This window comes from Helianthus annuus, chromosome 13 (genome assembly GCF_002127325.2).
Source record: "Helianthus annuus cultivar XRQ/B chromosome 13, HanXRQr2.0-SUNRISE, whole genome shotgun sequence".
Classification (NCBI taxonomy): Eukaryota; Viridiplantae; Streptophyta; class Magnoliopsida; order Asterales; family Asteraceae; genus Helianthus; species Helianthus annuus.
This window is the reverse complement of record NC_035445.2, coordinates 31,605,609-31,622,561: the sequence shown is the minus strand read 5'-3', so window position 1 is coordinate 31,622,561 and position 16,953 is coordinate 31,605,609. Positions and strand designations below refer to the sequence as shown.

Genomic DNA, 16,953 nt, shown 5'->3' with positions numbered 1-16,953 from the left:
AATCAATCAATCCTAGGAACAAACACAGAAACACAACCAACCCCACAAAACTCACCATAAAACCCAAAAACCAACTCTTATTATTATTCCCACTTCTCCTCCCTCCCTGCATAATCTTGAACAACAACAACAACAATATGGTGGATTATCATGTTCACAGTCACAGGCATACCCAGATGAAAAAAGGTGTAAACTTGGCATTAATTCATGTAGATGAAGAACATGGTTGTGTTACCATCAAAAGATCGAGACCAAAGCTTCTCTTTTTTCTCACTTTTTGCTCTCTTTTGTCTTGTTTTTTGCTGCTTCTTCCTTCCCTTTTTTCTACCTCCCCTTCTTCCACTTTCTCTCTCCTATGTAAGCTCCCCCTCTCTCTCTCTCTATATGTATGTTTTGAGATGAATGTTTATATTTTTTTTTAATGGGGTTTGTAGATTCATATGAAGGTGATGATGATGAGTCCCTTTCTGGTGGTTATAAAGCTCCCCTTTGTTCATCTGTTGCAGATGGTAACATTTTTCTCTCTCTCTTTCATTCATTTTCTGTAGATTTTTTTATTGTTACGGTTGGCAGATTGACCCGAACCCGATGTGTAAATCCGAAATATGAAACATATCTGATGGGTAATGGTACGAGTATTTGGATATGGGACCCGGTATCCAACAAATTCGTGGGTATGGAACGGGTATTCGGCTATGGGACCAGATATGGTATTAGTTTAAAATATTTCACGGGCATGGGATGGGTTTGGTATTTGGTACCAAAAATCGCATACCCGTGTGTCCAAACTCCACTCGGAAACATTTTTTTTGTTTTTATATTTCTAATTTCATTGGGTAATAAAGTTATATATGTATTTGGAAATCCTGGAGATTGTTTTTTAACAAACTCTCGAGTATACTCTGTAAATTCCTGGTAATTACATGACAAAAACCAATGGATTAATTTTTTTTTTTTTTAATCTTTGTGGGTTTGATTTGCAGGAACTATTTGTTGCGACAGAACCAGTGTTCGATCAGATATATGTATGATGAAAGGGGACATAAGAACAAACTCTTCTTCATTCTCCATCTTCCTGTACACCTCGGGCAACGTCTCTGGTGATGTTATCCCCAGAGACGATGAACTCCAGCACGAAAAGATCAAACCGTACACTCGAAAATGGGAGCCATCCACCATGGCCACAATTGATGAACTAACTCTCATTTCCAAGAATTCCAACGGTTCAACAGTCGAAAACCGGCCTAAATGCGATGTAACCCACGACGTTCCAGCCGTTTTCTTCTCCACTGGAGGCTTCACGGGCAATGTTTATCACGAGTTCAACGACGGGTTGATCCCGCTTTACATCACTTCTCAGAAGTTCAACAAGAAAGTTGTGTTTGTGATTCTTGAATATCATGATTGGTGGATTATGAAGTATGGTGATGTTGTTTCTAGGTTGTCCAATTACGAGCCCATAGATTTTAACGGGGATCATCGAACACATTGTTTCTCGGAAGCTATAATCGGGTTAAGAATCCATGATGAGCTCGCGATCAATTCTACGTTGATGAAAAACAACGAAACTATCGAAGATTTTCATGATGTTCTAGATAAAGCGTACATGCCGCGAATTCAGGATTTGGTTCAAGAAGAACCGATCGCGGTCCTTGAACCAGAAAAGCCTAAGCTCGTGATCATATCGAGAAATGGGTCTCGGGCCATTACGAACCAAAACTTATTAGCAAAAATGGCGGAAAAAATCGGGTTCAATGTGGAGATTTTGTGGCCCGACAAAACGACTGAGTTGGCGAAAATTTACCGGTCACTGAACTCGAGTGATGTCATGATCGGAGTACATGGGGCCGCGATGACTCACTTTTTGTTCATGAGGCCCGGATCTGTGTTCATCCAAGTTGTGCCTTTAGGTACAAGTTGGGCCGCTGAGACGTACTATGGTGGGCCTGCTAAGAAGCTTGGTTTGCGATATATCGGGTATGAGATTCTTCCACAAGAAAGCTCGTTGTACAACGAATATGAAAGAAACGATGCTGTTTTGACTGACCCTGATAGTGTTAATGATCGAGGATGGGAGTTCACTAAGAAGATTTATCTTGATCGACAAAAGGTGAAATTAAATCTGACAAGGTTTAGAAAGCATTTGGTTCGGTCACATTTATATATCATGGCAAAAAGAAACCAGGCTCAAAGTCATGCCCGAGCTGAAGTGACCTCGGGCTAGAATCCGAGTCCGATCAAGCTTGGGCCTGAATCCGACCCTAACCATAATGCCAATGTGTGAAGATCAACTATGGGGAACACTATAGCTTAGGAATTAGTAGTTGAATTTTTTTTTTTTTTGTACATAATATCATAGGAAAGGGGGAAACATGTATTCTTTGATTTTTTTTTTTTATTGAAGTTGAGAAAATCTTTATTCTTTTATTACATTGTATTGATTGATTAATACTGGATTTTTGGTTAACCGAAAATGATATACTTATCATAGATTTTGTTCTCAAGTGATTTACGGGTGGCTTGACTCGTATTAATTAATGAACCTATTTATCACATTAATTTTCCGAAACTTCATTATGGTTTAGTTGTATATTATGTATGATTATTTGTGCAAACGACCTTTTGGTCTAGTGACACCAGGTGTTTATCTCTATCAAAGTTTGAGTCCCCGAGTGTAGACAATAGATGAATTTAGGAATTTAGAAGAAGTACGTCTTAGGCCACCTGTAGTGGCACGTTATATCACGCCAAATTTGAATATGGCGCCCCCATAGCGCCGCCAACACCACTACGGCGGACGCTATGGGGCGGGTTTTTCCATCTCCCGTTATCCACTTCGCGACGTCATCCTCTGCACAATGTTCCCCCCACTCACACACACACACATGTATATACACACATATGTATGTATAATTGAAGGGGTTATATAACATCTTACCACTACACCCTCTTGTGATATAAAACCCTTCCAACTTTCGTCACTTGTCACATAACGTCTTCAAAGGGGCTTTATGACTACATATGGTCTTAGGATGGGTGTCACAGTTAAATAAATATATGATTGATGTTAAGTTGCACCTTGGTCGGTTGCTTTGATGTTGGGGGTCTTCTTTACAACTAACTATACACAAATTTGCATCAAAAGAAGTTTAAAATTGTATGGTTGTTCTGTGTGCATGATTGGTTGTACAATGTGCATGTGCGTGTTAGGAATCTTGCCTACTTTGGGCTGCCAACCTTTTTATGCGGAATGTTGTTTCATGAGAGTAGTACCCTATGATTAACCATTTAAATATTACCCAATAATGGTCACTAATTCACTATCTTATATTCAACTTGTATTATAATATTTCTCGAGTTGACACATATGGAGACATTCATGTTTTTAATTTCAAACAAAGTTAAAATAGTATAAAGGTAATATTCTCACCCAGCTATTGGCCGGCTCAACCATTTTGATGGCCTAAAGCAAAGTAAAATCTTGTGGCCTTTTTCTCAAAAAAATGTATATAATTGAGAGTTAAACTTGAAGGGCCCAAGTGTAATTATTTGAAAGATTGTGTTAAAATTTAAAAACAAGGAAAAAAATGCTGAACCAGGGATTCGAACACGGGTCTAACCAACATCCATACATACACAAAACCACTACACTACCAACCATCAATCTGTTGATAACCCACACCCTAAATCCTTTATAAATGGACTATGGTTTCATCAAATTGTGGAGGCCCTATAGTTTTGGTGGCCTAAGGCCCAAGCCTCATTTGGCTTACCCTTGGGCCGGCCCTGCTATTCTGAAACTAAAAAAAAATATATCCATGAAGAAACTAGCTTTATTTTTCGCTAGTTTGATTGTTAGTTTATATATATAACCTATGCATAGGATAAACTAGTTTGATTGTCCGTCTATGCATATGACATACACACGCGTAGGTTATGTGTAGGTTATACTACCTATCAATGTTGTAAAACAAGGTCTCGGAGGCTGAATAATCGCTATAAGGTAGGTTGTCGGGGTGATTTTCTTCAACTCTGCCTAATTACTTGGAATCAATCAAACGCGGTCAACCTCTGCCAGAATAGGTTCTTATTGGTCAAATAGGGCCGAACTTGGCTTAAAAAATAAAAAGATTAAATTGCCAAAACCGTTCATGAGGTTTGGGCATGTTTGTCAGTTTCATCCAAAACAACTTTTTGTATCATATTACCCTTCACTTTTGAGTTTTTTTTTTTTTTTTTTTTGTCATTTTTATCCAAACTTCGGAACGCCTAGCGACTTCTACAACCATGCTACCTACATATACCAAAGGGCTTGTAGCCTAGCAACACCAAGATGTGAGGACAAGGTCTAGTTCCACGGTTGACAAAAGATATAGATTTAGAAGTAGGATCAGAGTGAGTCACTGTTCTAAAATCAAGCCTACATATATGTAGGAAAATGGTACAATAAAATATATAGAAAAATTTTAATTTGATTGTTTTCATGTAACTAACTTACACGTATATAAGAAGCATAGAATTTAAAAATGATAAACCATTCAGTGTTGAAGTAAATGCTAGTCGGGCGATAGGGTGAGGACTAACGATTAATCAAAATTAATTTGGATTAATGTTGATTAATCGATACCTAGTCGAGATTTTTACAACAATTAAATCATTCTTTCTCCCTCTCTCTCTCTATATATATATATATATTATTGTTGAACTATAGGGTCAAACTCGACCTCTAACTCAACTCAACTCGTTTGCGCAACTCAAATACACATCCATTATCTCTCTCGAACAAAAACCAAATGAATTAAACTTTAACTAATGTCTCTTTCAGTTTCATGTACTAAAACTGTAAAGTTGAGCCGAGACACCCGTATATCTAAAAGCGTTCGTGGATTCACCCCAAAACTGGCTTGGCCCGTTTAGTATGTTTGGTATGGGGTAATGGAATGGAATGAACGAGGTAATGAAAGGGATGAGGTAGTGGAACTAATCATTATCATTTCATGTCTTGTCTGGTTACCTTGTTAGTTAGGAATGAATCATTACTTTTTGTTGTTTGGTTGGCAAGAAAAGACGAAGGAATAAAATTGGATGGCGGTGGTCAGTGGTGGGCGATGATGGTTGGTGGTGATAGGTGGTAGCTGTCGGCGGCGATGGAGGGTGGTGACAACGGTGGTGGTAATGGGTGACGGCAGAGGTGGGTAGCGGCAGTGGTCGGAGGTGGCAGTGGCAGTGGGTGGGGGCAGCAGCTAGGGCTGGCAATTTTACACGAATACACGACACGAACCTACACGAAGTTAACAGGTATCGCGTATGGCCTTAACAGGTATCGTGTACCAAACAGGTAGACACGAGATTACCTGTTAATTTTCGTGTATAAACAGGTTAAATACATGTTTACCTGTTAATACCCATTAGTACACAATAAGAAATTAAATTAAATAAAACTCATCAGCCATGTGCGTTTGGGTTCATTAATTCCTTTTTATTTTCATTCCTCATTCAATTCAAAAAATATAAAACCCTAAACTCCCTCTATAACTCTCAGATAACATGTCGTGTTCGTGTTTTTGTTCGTGTTAACAGGTATTAACAGGTAATTTTCGTGTAAAACAGTCAAACAGTAGTGTTAACAGGTATTAACAGGTAATTTTCGTGTATATCGTGTCGTGTTCGTGTATGGGATTTCGTGTATCGTGTCTTATCGTGTACGGGTATACACGATATGCCAGCCCTAGCAGCAGCGGTGGACAATGGTGGCGGAGGTGGGTGGCGGTGGTGATCGGAGGTAGCAACGACGATGGTGGGTGGTGGTGGCGGGTGGAGGCAGCGATGGTTGCGGTGGCAGTGGTGGTGTCGCCGATGGGTGGCGGTGGTGGTGGTGGTGGGAGCTGGCGGAGTGGTAGCGGTGACGTCGGCGGGTGGCGGCGAAGGTGGATGACGACGGCAGGCGGAGATGGTGGATGGCGGTGGTGGTGGGTGGTGGCAACGGTGGTGGGTTATGGTGTTGTCAATGAAGGGTGAAGAGGAAATGGAATGGAAAAAAAAGGGACGGATGTAATGATTTTGAGGGAATGGAATGCATTTTGGAATGGGCGATTTCATTCCACCGACCAACCAAACACTCTTTTCTTCATTCCCTCACAATGGTCCACTCCATTCCACCTCTCATTCCTGCATACCAAACGCTACCTAAAGTCTAAAGCTGTTGGCATGTCGGAAATTCCGATCTCTATACATGTAACAACCAAAAACTCAAATCTCTTTTCTTGAATTCAAAATCGAATATCACATTTTTTAAAGCTGCATTGCAATATAATACACTATATCGCGATGAAGTTACTTAATCAGTAGATATATTAAAAAAATACAAGGAAGTATTTAACTAGCCAATTTGCAATATCAAAATTGAAACACAAAATGACAACATGAGCTAGTGTAAGGAGAAATAAGGAAAAACTCACTTATTTGCTTCAATAAATTCTCTGTACTCTTTCTTCATTTTCACCCCTGATACAGTCCTGCATATTCATTCATATATGTAATAACGTATCACAGATTAAGTTAACAACACTAGACGCATTTCGACCCATTCACTTGTGAATAAGTTGTTTCAGATAATAGTGAAATAACACATAACTTCATATGTAATTGCCCCTTAAAAGAAAAAAAAGGAAACTACAAACCTGATCATTTCTTTGTTCTTAAAGAACTGTACACATGGTGTACCCATAACATTTGCGGCTTCAGCAACCTCGGGATCTTCTTCAATATCGATCTCAACAAAATGAACATTCTGATCAAACTCATCTATAACCTGCCATTAATTAAAGTTTAATAATATTAGTCCACATCAGATCAAAAGTTAACATAAGAAAAAATATATAAATACGAAAAGGATTAACATTACCTTTCCCAAAATTGGCTTTAATGTCCTACATGGACCGCAGGTTGGTGATGTATATAGTACACAAATGAGTCTAGGACTTTCGTGATACAATTTTCGCAATGCATACTGCATGAAAAGGAAATGGAGCCAAAATAACTGATGTAAAAAAATGAAAGATATCCTGACGAAAGTAAAAAAGAAAAACCAGCAGCATCACATTCATAATATCATGTTTACCCATTCCAAACACAAAATCTCATGTTTAACTGTAAATAAAATAAAATAAGTCATTTGTAAAAAAAGTATTTGGTTGCGTCACGTGTCACAACTCTGTGACCTCAAGATACTTTTTCTCGTTTCTCTTATTTTGCCCCATCATTTTCAATACCATTGCTTTCTTACTTAAAGTGGTTATTATATGTAGAGTGAATTGCAAGTTTTGTCCCTTATCTTTAGGTCATTTTGCAAGTTTTGTCCTTTATGTTTAAATTTGACGAGTTTTGTCCTTTATGTTTAAAAATCAAGCACGTTTTACCCTTTATGTTTAAAAATCAAACACGTTTTGTCCTTTATGTTTAAAAAATCAAGCACGTTTTGTCCTTAAAAATCAAGCATAAAGGACAAAACGTGCTTAATTTTTAAACATAAAGGACAAAACTCGTCAAATTTAAACATAAAGGACAAAACTTGCAAAGTGGCCTAAAGATAAAGGACAAAACTTGAAATTCACTCTTATATGTAATTTCAATCATATCTTGTCTTTTACAGATTCAAAATCTCCATTACTGACTATTTAATATTTCTTTGATTCACCCGTGTAATAGACAGGTTTCTAACCTAGTTACTGAATAAACAAACAGGAAAACAACTTTATTATTGTGAAACATCTCAACACATAGCATTATTTTACATTATTTACCATGCAAGGGGTAAATATGTTATTTTGAGTGTTTAAAAGGGTAAATGTATAAAAACTCATAACATATAATAAATTTCAAACTTTTATGTGGATATATATGAAGACGCCCATTTTAAATACCTGGCCCCTGTGCTTAGTAAGCGAAATGTCAAATCCTTCCTGTACGTCTCTTGGCGTGAGCTCTTTCTTAACTTCTTCAGTATGTGGCTGTAAAAATCACAAGATATAAAGGTTAAATGTAAGTTATTGACCATTTTATACGTTCATTTTCATGTAAATGATAATAAACTAGTTTTGGTAAATACCTGGTGAAATTCAATAAGAAGATTATTGCCGACAAGATATCTTTCCACTGAGAGCGCAGCAACGCATCCTGATCCAGCTGCAGTTATTGCTTGCCTCCATTCATGATCCTTACCAATAAATTTTAAATTGAACATATGAAGATGGTTACAAATTAATACAAGGTTTATATTATATATACTATATAAATATGCTATTATGTCACATACTCACATCAACCAACTTTGGCATTAATCAACTTTAGCCCCTCAACTTTAATAATGACAGGTTTAGCCCCTCAACTTTGGTAATGACATGTTCAGCCCTTTAACTATAAAACTTTAGTCCCTCAACTTTAGTAATGACATGTTTAGCTACTTAACTACATCAAACAACTTTAGCCCCTCAGCTTTAATTAAGACATGTGTAGTCCCACAACTTTAGTAATGACATGTTTAGCCCCTTAACTAAAACATCAAACAACTTTAACTCTCACGAATTGCTTATTTTTATCTACATTTCGAACCCGTTGCGGAGCGGTTGTTATAAAAAAGAGATATTGTATCTACTATCTAGTATTATAGAGGTCACCCAAGCAGACAAAATTTCTACGCCACATTCTTTATACTTGATAACTATGATTTACATGTTATTAAACTTTTTAAATTAAATTCTGTTTTGGAAAATAAAAAAATAAGTTATCAAATGCTTTTGATTTAAATATATATTTAAAAAAAAAATATTCATAAAACGATAAGGATATAAAGGTCCCGATGAAAAAAAAAGTCGTATATTGACAAAAACAAGGTATCAAACGTAAACAGAATAATAAGAATTTTGGTATATAATATTACCTGAACATCTCCAGCAGCAAACACACCTTCTAAGGAAGTCTCTGCACTTCCATCTTTGACCAATATATAACCGGCGCTATCAAGGTCAATTTGACCTTGTAACAACTGGCTGTTTGGGGTATGACCGATTCCATAGAACAAGCCCTTAGCTTCCAGCACTGATTCCTCACCGGTATCAAGTTTCTTGAGTTTTATGCCAGACATTTGTCCTTTTGTGTTGCTGACAACATCCACCGTCTCTGTGTTGTAGTGCACTGTGATATTTGGATTGTCAAGAACTCTGAAACATTCGCCAGAATCAACCTGTTAAACAAACATTCAGGGAGTTCAAAACTAAAATGCATTAATTAAATTCTCTAAATTTTGGTTGACCTAAATTGTAATAGGGGACGGATCATGAGAAAACTCCTTTTTGTGAGAAAACTCCATAAAACTCTATCTAATCATTACTAAACCCTAAACCCCAAAAAAATTAAACCCTAAACTCTAAACCTTAATCCCTAAAACCTAAGAAATAAACCCTAAAACCTACGAATCTTAGACTTGCTTGTTAAACCTCAAAGTTTTTCATTTACTGAAAGGAAAAAGTGGACTACGGTTGTTAACTGATAAAAACAACTATTTGAAAATATTAACAAGCAATGTTAGGCCTTTTCAGTAGGGGTAATTTCATCAAAAGGTGACCAAAGTTAGTCTCTGCTTTCTATTCTGGTTAACAAGCATCCTATTTATGGACAAACTTATACGAATCATTCTACTGTAATATAAATGCATATTAATAAAAGTTAAAAACAATGCAAATAGTAAGAAGAATTAAGCATATAACACTTGAGTCACTCTTTCGACCCATTTAGTTATAAACGGGTTAATTTGGGTTGTGTTACATCTTAAAAACAAGTCCAATAAGTCAAAGCAAACAATTAAGCTAATAGGGGCTTCTTCACAACTACCTAGATCATTCTAGTCAAGGGTTTAGGGCTAAGGTTAAAAGTCTAACTTCCACCCGTTTTAGAAAATAAAACATAGTGATAACAACCACTAGTTGGTTTTTTAACTACCAGATGATTCGGAAAGGATCATCAATAAAAGTTAGATTCCAATTACCCAGTGGCTATGCAGTTAACATCGGTGATATATCGGTGATCAGTCCCCATGTAAAATATCGGTGTCAAATATCGGTCAGGGGTACCAATATTATCGGCAATATTGACCGAGATATCACCGATTTTCCCGATATTGGTACCTTTCTTCTTAGTTCTACCATTCATCTTTCTTATTGCTGCTACTAGTGTTTTAAGTCTTAATTGTTAGTGTTTTAAGACTTAATGAGTTCCTACTTGCTACAATTGTTAGTGGGTAGGAGAAACTGAGAGTATACTGAGTTGTTAGTGTTAAATTGCTATGCATGATAATAAAATTACCGATATCCCACCGCGATAACCTAAATCTCAAATATAGGTCCTTGACCGATATCCGATTTTTAACGCATTACCTACACATCCTATTGGTGGTTATGGGAAATTAGGCTCTTAACCATCCTAACGGCTAGAGTTAGAAAAACACTTAATTTAAAGATTTAGATCATTACTGTAATTATACTTTTTACGTAGTTAATTACTTCGTAACAAATTCTTTTCAACAATGGACAAAAAGGTGACCCCGCCCTTTTTCAACCCATACTAAGCAATTGCCATTCAAACTGCACATCTCTACACAACACCTACGAACCAAACAAATTCAAATATTATAATAATATAATTAAATGTAGATGAAACGGCATTATAACTAACCTATCTTGCATAGCTTTCGATGCCCTCATTTGGTCCCTGCGTACAAGTAAATGAACATGTCGAGCGTATTTAGTCAAATATATTGCTTCCTCAGTAGCTGTATCACCTCCACCAACAACTGCAAGAACTTGACCCTTGAAAAGCGGTGAAGCTCCATCACAAATTGCGCATGCACTGATTCCCCTACTCCAAAACTCATCTTCGCGAGGTAAATTCAATCTTTTGGCAGTTGCTCCTGTAGCTACTATAATACTATGGCATTTCACCTGAAAATGTATAGAAAATAAATAAAAACAATTAAGAAAATAAAAATTTTGAAGTTCTTCATTAGGACTATATATGATGTTTCATCAGATAGATGAAAGTTCATTTGAGAACCACAAAAAAAGTTGAAAATGAAAGCACTCATCAGGGCCCTTGGATCAAAGAAATGAAGATATTAAATCTTTACAAATGTGAATATGATGAGCTCAGTACCGTACCGGTTCCGAACCATACCAGTACCAAAAGTACCAATCCCGAAAATCGCCAAAATTGGGTACCGGTAGCGAAAATGCTCGGTACGGTTGGTATCTGAAGGTAAAAACTGGTAAAATACTGGTAGAAAGTATTGATCCCAATGTAAAATATCGGTAATATCGGTGATATCGGTTATCGGTCCCCATGTACAATATCGGTGTCAAATATCGATCGGAATATCGGTCATATCACCAATTTTCCCAATATCAGTACCTTCTTCTTAGTTCTACCATTCGTCTTTCTTCTTATTGCTGCTATTAGTGTTTTAAGTCTTGATTGTTAATTATTAGTGTTAGTGTTTTAAGTCTTAATCAGTACCTACTTGCTACAATTGTTGGTGTTTTGCAAGTTGCAAAAGGTTAATTGTTAATGGTAGGAGAGTATACTGAATTGTTCATGTTAAATTGCTATATATATAAATTTTGCATGATATTAAAATTACCAATATCCCACCGTGATATCCTATATCTCAAATATCGGTCCTTGACCGATATCCTATATTTTACCGCATTAACTGCATAGTTGTGAAGTGACAAAATTGCCCCTACATTTAAAGTTTTTTGTTACATCTAGAGTTGTAAAATGGCATGGACCTACCCATTATATGTTTATAGTAGATTTAGGGGCATTTGTCATTCTTACAACGCTAGATGTGACAAAAACTTCTAACTTAGAAGCATTTGTCATTTTTCCAAATTGTCTGCATATTTTTTGTCGAAACTGGTAAAATAAACAAAACCCATTGATATTTGAGTGGCCTCTTAAGTTGTTTAAATACTTAGGTGGCCTATGTATATATTATCCCATTTTTTTTGTTCATTTCTATTTATTACATTACACTAGCTAATAAATTGGAAGATTCACATGCTAATAAGATTAAGCATCACCTTGCGGTCAGTGCTTTGCACAGTAAAAGGACGGTTATTCGCATCAATAAATTCTACATCCTCCTGATGAAGTTCTGCTCCCCAACGCTCAGCTTGACGGCGCATCCTATAAATACAAACATCAAAAATTAAGCTCGATAACCCCTATTGTTTTGTCAAAAAAACAAACATTTTTATATAAATAATTAAAGTGCCAACCATATGATTACAAAAATTATATCAGTAGGGTTTTTGCACAACATATCAACGGACCTTTACATTTGTCCCAATTTAGTCATTGCACTTTTTTGTACATTTGAATCATGAGTCACTTTAAAATGTTGTGTGCTGCGTTAAATAATATATCATTATATAAAGTTAACACTATACATAAATCTATCTAAACATAAACATCTTTATATAAACATAATCATTTTTTACAACCATTTTTTGCATACAGAAAGACCCAAACAGGACGTAAAATCATCTTTTGACGACTTGAATATACAAACAAGAGTACAATCACTAAAACGGAACAAATGATAAGGTATGTTGGTATTATATGCACAGAACATCTATATTCACTGGATAAAAACAATTTAAGAAGTTTTATGCTTCCAAAAGACATACTTTGGATGACTTTCAACCGTTCAACTTGTTCCCATTTACCCTAACTTTCTTGATTTTACCTGTTTGTCTAGTTAAAGGTAAACACAACCGACAACTCATATTGACCCATTCATAGGCCTATAAATGAATCGAACGAACATGTACATATAATCGAGTACATTTTTTTGTTCATGTTCGTTTATTAAGAAAATGGGCATGTTAGTGTTCGTTTATGTTCGTTCATTTAAAATTTAAACGAAAAGTTCACGAACGTAAACAAACAAACTTAAACGAACATAATTTAACAATAAACAACACAAATGAACATAATTGAACAAACACAAATGAACATAATTGACCAAACATAAAGTAATTTTTTATATAAATTAGTGATTAATTACGATAAATTCCATTGGAAACCCCATTTTTATTACTAGAAAGCCCAATTACCAATTAGTTATATTTATTACTAGATTTTTACCCATGCCGCGCGTTGCGGCGGCAACGTCACGGTTGTGACTTCGTTACATGCGATACGATGATGACATTAACGTGTGGTGCCCACGCGTGACGTGACAGGTATTTTACTTTGTTACAAACATTACAATAGTGACATTAATGTGGTTAGGCATAGATTAAAAAAAGTAAAACGTCTCGCACGTTGTAGTGTAAAGTTAAGTAATTTAAACAAAAGAATTGAAGTGTCGGGGAAGATGAGGTGTGAAATTATTAAGTAGAAATAAATCAGGGGTCAAAGTTGTTAAATAACAAAAGTTAAGGATCAATGTGTTACTTACCAAAAAATTGGGGTTGGATGTGTAAAGTGTGTAAATTTGAGGGTCAAAAAAGACAATTTCAAACCATGGTCCACCGACCATGGTTTTTAAGATATATATATAAGGGGTCAAAGTTGTTAAATAACAAAAGTTAAGGATCAATGTGTTACTTACCAAAAGATTGGGGTTGGATGTGTAAAGTGTGTAAATTTGAGGGTCAAAAAAAGACAATTTCAAACCATGGTCCACCGACCATGGTTTTTAAGATATATATAATTTATGTAGTTAGAAAGCTCCTTTTATGTTTAATATTTATATAAATATAACTACTTGTGTATTTAAAATGAAACGAACATAAACAAATGTAAATGAAAGAACATAAATGAACGAACAAAACGTGTGTTCATGCTCGTTCGTTTAATTAAATGAGCAGAAAATTGTGTTCATGTCCGTTCGTTTATTAAATAAACGAACTTCCCACCGAACAAGTTCATGAACATTCGGTTCGTTTACAGACCCTACCCATTCATGAGAAACAAGTCGGAAATTCCCACCACTTAAGTATTAAAAAAAGCAACTTACCTATCCATCAAGTCTGGACCAGTAATTCCCTCCGGGAAACCTGGAAAGTTCTCCACTTCAGTGGTGGTCATCAATTGTCCACCAGGAACACCGCCAACTTGATACCCCTCAAACACTACAGGCTTCAAATTCGCACGCGCTGCATAAATGGCTGCTGTGTATCCCGCGGGACCCGATCCTATGATTACCAAATTTTCAACATCTTGCCCTGCTAAAACAAAAGATTAAGTCAGATAGTACATCATCAATAGATCTCTTTAAACTTAAAAAAACTAAAATTCAAGATTATAAACGTGACACGCATTAGTGCTGCTGTTCCCCTATATAATATGAGTTAATCTATATGTCAGTGTTCTATAAGTTCACAAATAACTATTTGAGTCTCTCAATCTATGATTCTATTCGTAAGGTAATATGCAAAAGGTCCTATAATAAGAGTCCTGTACATATAGGCGAATTTAAGGAAGTAATATCTTATGAGGAAATGATACTTCCAACCATTACACTTAGACTAGTGTTGAGCAGTTATTATATGTTAAAAAATGCAATAACAATATTGAAGTTAGCTAGAATGTAGGAAGATTAACTATTGTAGTTGTCGAAATATTTAACCTTTTGCTAAATGTCACTCACTGATGTCATTTTTACTCGCTCTATTACCCAAAAGCAAAACAGATACATTTTCGATTAATTTGTATTGCACTGGTCTTTCATTCATTCCATAAAAATGGCAACAATTTACGTACACGTGCCATGCAGGCCCATATCAATAGCAACAATTTCTCATTTTAACATTTTATTTTAAAAAAAAAATATATATGAATGATTTAATTTTCATGAACATAAAAAAAAGGTAAGTTGCAGTTTCCAATGGATGAGAGCGTACACCTCAATAAAATAATCACTACGAATTCCAACCTTCTCTAGAAACATATGCAAACTATTATGAACATTACAACTGATAAAACATATTCTATCTATAGCCTAATTTATAATGCTCTATTTCAATTTTCAATAGTCATGCGGCTCACACAATGTTTGCAACAAATTCACATATTTCTACAAATACAAGTACTATATTGAAAAACTCTAATTTCAGAATGCAGTTCTATTGATGAACTACAAATACATCAGTTGGTGTTAAATTCTATCTATAACCTAATTCCTGGCGCTGCTCTATTTTGAAATCCATACGGCTCATACCAACGTTCACAACACAATTCTACAAATACAAGCACTAAATTGATAATCCAATTTCAGAATGCAGATCTATAGATAAACTACAAATACAGCATTAATTGGTTTATATTCTATCCATAACCTAATTCATGGTGCTATATTTCAATTTTGGATAGCCATACGGCTCACACAATGTTCGCATCAAATACAACATTAACTGGCGTTGAATTCTATCTATAACCTAATTCATAATGCTCTAATTTAATTTTGAATTTTCCATATCCATAAGGCTCATACCGATGTTCACATCAAAAACCACATAATTATACAAACACATGCACTAATTTGAAATTATAATTTCAGAATACAGCCTATAGGCGTAAAATTATATATATCCATAACCTAATTCCAGGTGCTCTATCTCCATATTAGTACTACTGACACCAAAATCTACATAATTCTACAAATAGAGCTGCTAAACTGAAATTATAATCTGAAAATGCACATGTAAAACGATACAAAAACACAGATGCAGCTACAAACAAGCAGTTAAAACAAAAACCTGAAGATGTAGGCTGTTCGGCGGATGAAGCGGAGGCGCGTAAGGAACACGGCGGCGGAGAACGACGGAAGGCAGAGAAGCGACCGGCGAAGTTAACTACGGAGTGAAAACGAAGCGTGGAGGCGCGTGGACGAGTGAAACTGAGTAAGATGCTGTTTGAAGTGAGAGCAGGAGTGGAGGGAGCGGCGGAGGTAGGGCGGCCGGAGTTACGGATGCCGACGCCATTGGCAATCTGAGCAGTAGTTGTAGCCATTGGTTTCGGACCATACAATACAATATCCCCTCAGGCCTCAACACAACCCACAAATAACTGCACCTACAACCACTGTTTGTACGTGTGTGTGTTTATTTATTTGTTTATCTATTTGTTTGTTTATTTATTTATTATATTATATTATTTAGTGATTTATTTATTTATTTATCTATTTGTTTGTTAATTTATTTATGATATTTGGTGAATTCGCTTTTTATGAATTGTGTTTGATTGGACTTTGGAGGATCTACCCAGAACGCCATTTGAGAATATGGCCGAACCATGTATTTTTTTAATTTGAATATAGCCATTTGTAGGATCTACCCGCATAATTTTACTTATAGAAGAAAATATTTTTTTTTGGGGTTTGAAAAAACTTATAAGGAAAAACTTTATCCTCTGTATCAAGGAATAGAGTGACTACTTCACAAAAACTTACAATTTAAAAAGTATTTCATATAAGGGAAAGGGTAAATTACACTTTTCGTCCTTTATGTTTGTAACGAATTGCAACGGATAGCCTTTAACTTCAATAATTACAGTCACAATCCTTTATTTGGAAAACTTATTACATCTTTCGTCCTTTGACACTAACAATGTTAAAAGTTTCAGTTAAGTCTATTTATATAAGGGCACTTTGGTCTTTTACCAATATAATTAAAATATTTTATAAATAAAACAAAAACAAAAATAAAATTAAAAACTTATACCATAAAATATATATCATCTCTCCCTAAAAAGTCAGTCCCCTTCTTCCTTCAGCTCCCTCTCTCTACAAACCACTCCACCAACACCCACCACCCCTAACCACCACCATCAACGATGGTGAATCTCGCAAACACGTCATTAGACCCTCTCAGATCAAACCTACACCTTTTT

General features: G+C 35.7%; 2 protein-coding genes across 3 annotated transcripts; one reads left to right on the top strand and one right to left on the bottom strand.

Annotated features, from left to right (window-relative positions):
• LOC110898029 (beta-1,2-xylosyltransferase XYXT1) lies at positions 1-2,467 on the top strand. Its single transcript, XM_022144766.2, has 3 exons — positions 1-357; positions 435-509; positions 984-2,467. The coding sequence occupies exons 1-3, from the start codon at positions 138-140 to the stop codon at positions 2,222-2,224; spliced, it is 1,536 nt and encodes a 511-aa protein (XP_022000458.1). The 5' UTR covers positions 1-137; the 3' UTR covers positions 2,225-2,467.
• A 3,781-nt stretch (positions 2,468-6,248) lies between these two features.
• On the bottom strand, positions 6,249-16,187 carry LOC110898030 (thioredoxin reductase NTRC). 2 transcript variants are annotated; one of them, XM_022144767.2, is made up of 10 exons: positions 15,822-16,187; positions 14,081-14,291; positions 12,135-12,240; positions 10,729-10,994; positions 8,939-9,218; positions 8,108-8,215; positions 7,923-8,009; positions 6,905-7,009; positions 6,681-6,811; positions 6,249-6,515 (listed from the first exon to the last, which is right to left on the bottom strand). In XM_022144767.2, exons 1-10 carry the CDS (start codon positions 16,072-16,074, stop codon positions 6,455-6,457), a joined length of 1,608 nt encoding a protein of 535 aa, XP_022000459.1. In that variant the 5' UTR covers positions 16,075-16,187; the 3' UTR covers positions 6,249-6,454. The 2 variants fall into 2 exon arrangements, with proteins under 2 accessions (XP_022000459.1, XP_022000460.1); XM_022144768.2 differs by having other exon boundaries at positions 14,081-14,288.
• Between the last annotated feature and the right edge of the window lie 766 nt (positions 16,188-16,953).

Coding starts and splice junctions, on each gene's coding strand:
- LOC110898029 (XM_022144766.2), top strand. CDS start 138: ATGGTGGATTATCATGTTCACAGTCACAGGCATACCCAGATGAAAAAA. Junction 358..434: donor TTCCACTTTCTCTCTCCTAT/GTAAGCTCCCCC, acceptor TGGGGTTTGTAG/ATTCATATGAAGGTGATGAT. Junction 510..983: donor TTGTTCATCTGTTGCAGATG/GTAACATTTTTC, acceptor TTTGATTTGCAG/GAACTATTTGTTGCGACAGA.
- LOC110898030 (XM_022144767.2), bottom strand. CDS start 16,074: ATGGCTACAACTACTGCTCAGATTGCCAATGGCGTCGGCATCCGTAAC. Junction 14,292..15,821: donor CGAACAGCCTACATCTTCAG/GTTTTTGTTTTA, acceptor CTTTTGTTTTAG/CAGGGCAAGATGTTGAAAAT. Junction 9,219..10,728: donor TCGAAAGCTATGCAAGATAG/GTTAGTTATAAT, acceptor CGAATGTTTCAG/AGTTCTTGACAATCCAAATA.